The following is a 1,778-nucleotide window of genomic DNA, read 5'->3' as shown; positions in this document are numbered from 1 at the left end:
CAGGAAAATCTGCATTGCCTTTAGCTACAGCACCTGATATTGTCATAGCTTTAGGGGGGCTTCCCGATATGGTGATTCCTGTTGTATCTTCAGTTAGGCCACCTGAGTCTCTTCGCACTTTATGCTGAGTTATCCTCATACCCCCAGCTCTCTCTAAAGAAAGAAACTACGTAATTTTTTGATTGGATCAACTAAATGTAGCTCGCGGTTGATTTGTAATTATCTAAGCAAGTGTAATTTAAAACATGATTGATTATATGGGTTGTGATATGAAAGTGTGAGTAGTGGAAAATGCTGACTTTACCTTCCTTGTTATTGGAATGGATGCCTAGTATTAGTGTGAAATAGTTACCTGCTGGAGGATGTCCCGCCTTCAAAACACATTCTTCCTTTGGACTAGACATCAGGATTATTTAAGTTTAGATTCGAGTGTTTAGTGCGAATGTATTGAAAATTCTGTGGAAAATGTAAACGTTTTCTATACGGATCAAACACGTACAGCATGCAGTCAACAACTGTTATCAATAGTCTGTCAATAGTCAACAAATTCTTGAGTAGAGCTGTGTTGTGGCATGTCAAAAATTGAGGATATTCACACAAAATTTGGCATCGGCGCGAGGGCCTGAAGTGATACATATAACATGTACAAAACCCACAAGAATTATTATTTGTGTCTGCTCTAAACATTGCGTAACCTTAAGGATTTTGGTACTGTGAACCGCTCTAAGAAGATAGAAGAAAACGTGGATTTTTAAACCTATAACAATATTTTATTATGGTCTTTATACGGAGTTTTAAGCCGGTTTATTGCAATTAGACAACCCTGTAATCATAATTTATTCCGATCGACACGAAGTCATATGTTAACCAATTTCGTGTTTTTTAGCAAACTTGTCAAAAAACAATAACATTGCTGCAGAGAAAAACCATATTGTTCTTTGTATTCGGTTTGCTTGAAGAAGTTAACGTTTGCACCTTTTTGGTTATTTAGTGCCATTTTATCGAACTAGCAGTCACTTCAATTTGGGGTACACAAGCCCTATTTTGCGTGGACATGGTTTTATTAGAAAATGAGGCGGTGAGTTACTTATTCATAAATGTATCATTAGTTGGCACTTGCTGACATTACGCGGATAAACTAAGTTCTAACATACTTAATAACTATGATAAATTTGCCACTTTTTCAATACATTTAAAAATAATCCAGAAATAGTAATTAGGTTAATAATTCAACAAACGATGCATAGAAGCATGAATACATTATGTTGTTAATGCTTGCCTCCAATATCATTACCATTACCCATTACCTCCAATAAATGATGCGTGTGGTCAGTAAAACATTTTTATATCTCTGAGCATAGTACAGCTATAACTAGTAAGTATCTCAATCTGCATTTGGCAATTAATACAACCTTTGGGCCTTCACCAAGCGGAGCAGAAGAAGTTTACTTTGACCTGAACTTTCCTATGAAATCTAATAAATGCATAATTTGAATTAAAAAACGCCCAATAAATACAAGAGAAAGTCAAATAGAATATGTGTGAAACAGCTTTACACTTCAAGTTATGGACACAAACGCGCATTCGTTCTTTTATCAGTTTTCTTGACGATTACTTACTTAGTAGAACTGGCGCCATTTCATAGTTCCCATTTTTGCTGTGCCCCAAAAGAAAAATGAGATTAATTAATATTTTCTAACTGTTCAATTGTTTCATTATTTTTAAGGGTTGTAAAATCCGAAACTTGTTTAGGATTGAATTGCCATTGATCGTTTCGT

General features: G+C 35.1%; 2 protein-coding genes across 3 annotated transcripts in view; one reads left to right on the top strand and one right to left on the bottom strand.

Annotated features, from left to right (window-relative positions):
• LOC109545132 (death-associated protein 1) overlaps nt 1–550 on the bottom strand; it is a 3,456-nt gene extending 2,906 nt beyond the window's left edge. The window contains exons 1-2 of one of the 2 annotated variants that reach the window (XM_048667650.1): nt 353–550; nt 10–153 (exon numbers count right to left, since the gene is read on the bottom strand). In XM_048667650.1, the coding sequence (XP_048523607.1) occupies nt 10–153; nt 353–404 (196 nt within the window). In that variant the 5' untranslated portion in view covers nt 405–550. The remainder of the gene's footprint in view (nt 1–9; nt 154–352) is intronic. The other variant, XM_048667649.1, reaches the window with a different exon arrangement.
• Nucleotides 551–833: 283 nt separating this feature from the next.
• Nucleotides 834–1,778, top strand: part of LOC109545196 (signal recognition particle 14 kDa protein) — a 6,306-nt gene continuing 5,361 nt past the window's right edge. Inside the window, exon 1 of the mRNA XM_019915740.2 lies at nt 834–1,078. Within this exon, the coding sequence (XP_019771299.1) occupies nt 1,055–1,078 (24 nt within the window). The 5' untranslated portion in view covers nt 834–1,054. The remainder of the gene's footprint in view (nt 1,079–1,778) is intronic.

This window comes from Dendroctonus ponderosae, unplaced genomic scaffold (assembly GCF_020466585.1).
Source record: "Dendroctonus ponderosae isolate FM_Combo_2020 unplaced genomic scaffold, Dpon_F_20191213v2 Dpon_F_20191213_6, whole genome shotgun sequence".
Taxonomy (NCBI): Eukaryota; Metazoa; Arthropoda; class Insecta; order Coleoptera; family Curculionidae; genus Dendroctonus; species Dendroctonus ponderosae.
This window is presented reverse-complemented; position numbering and strand designations above follow the sequence as displayed.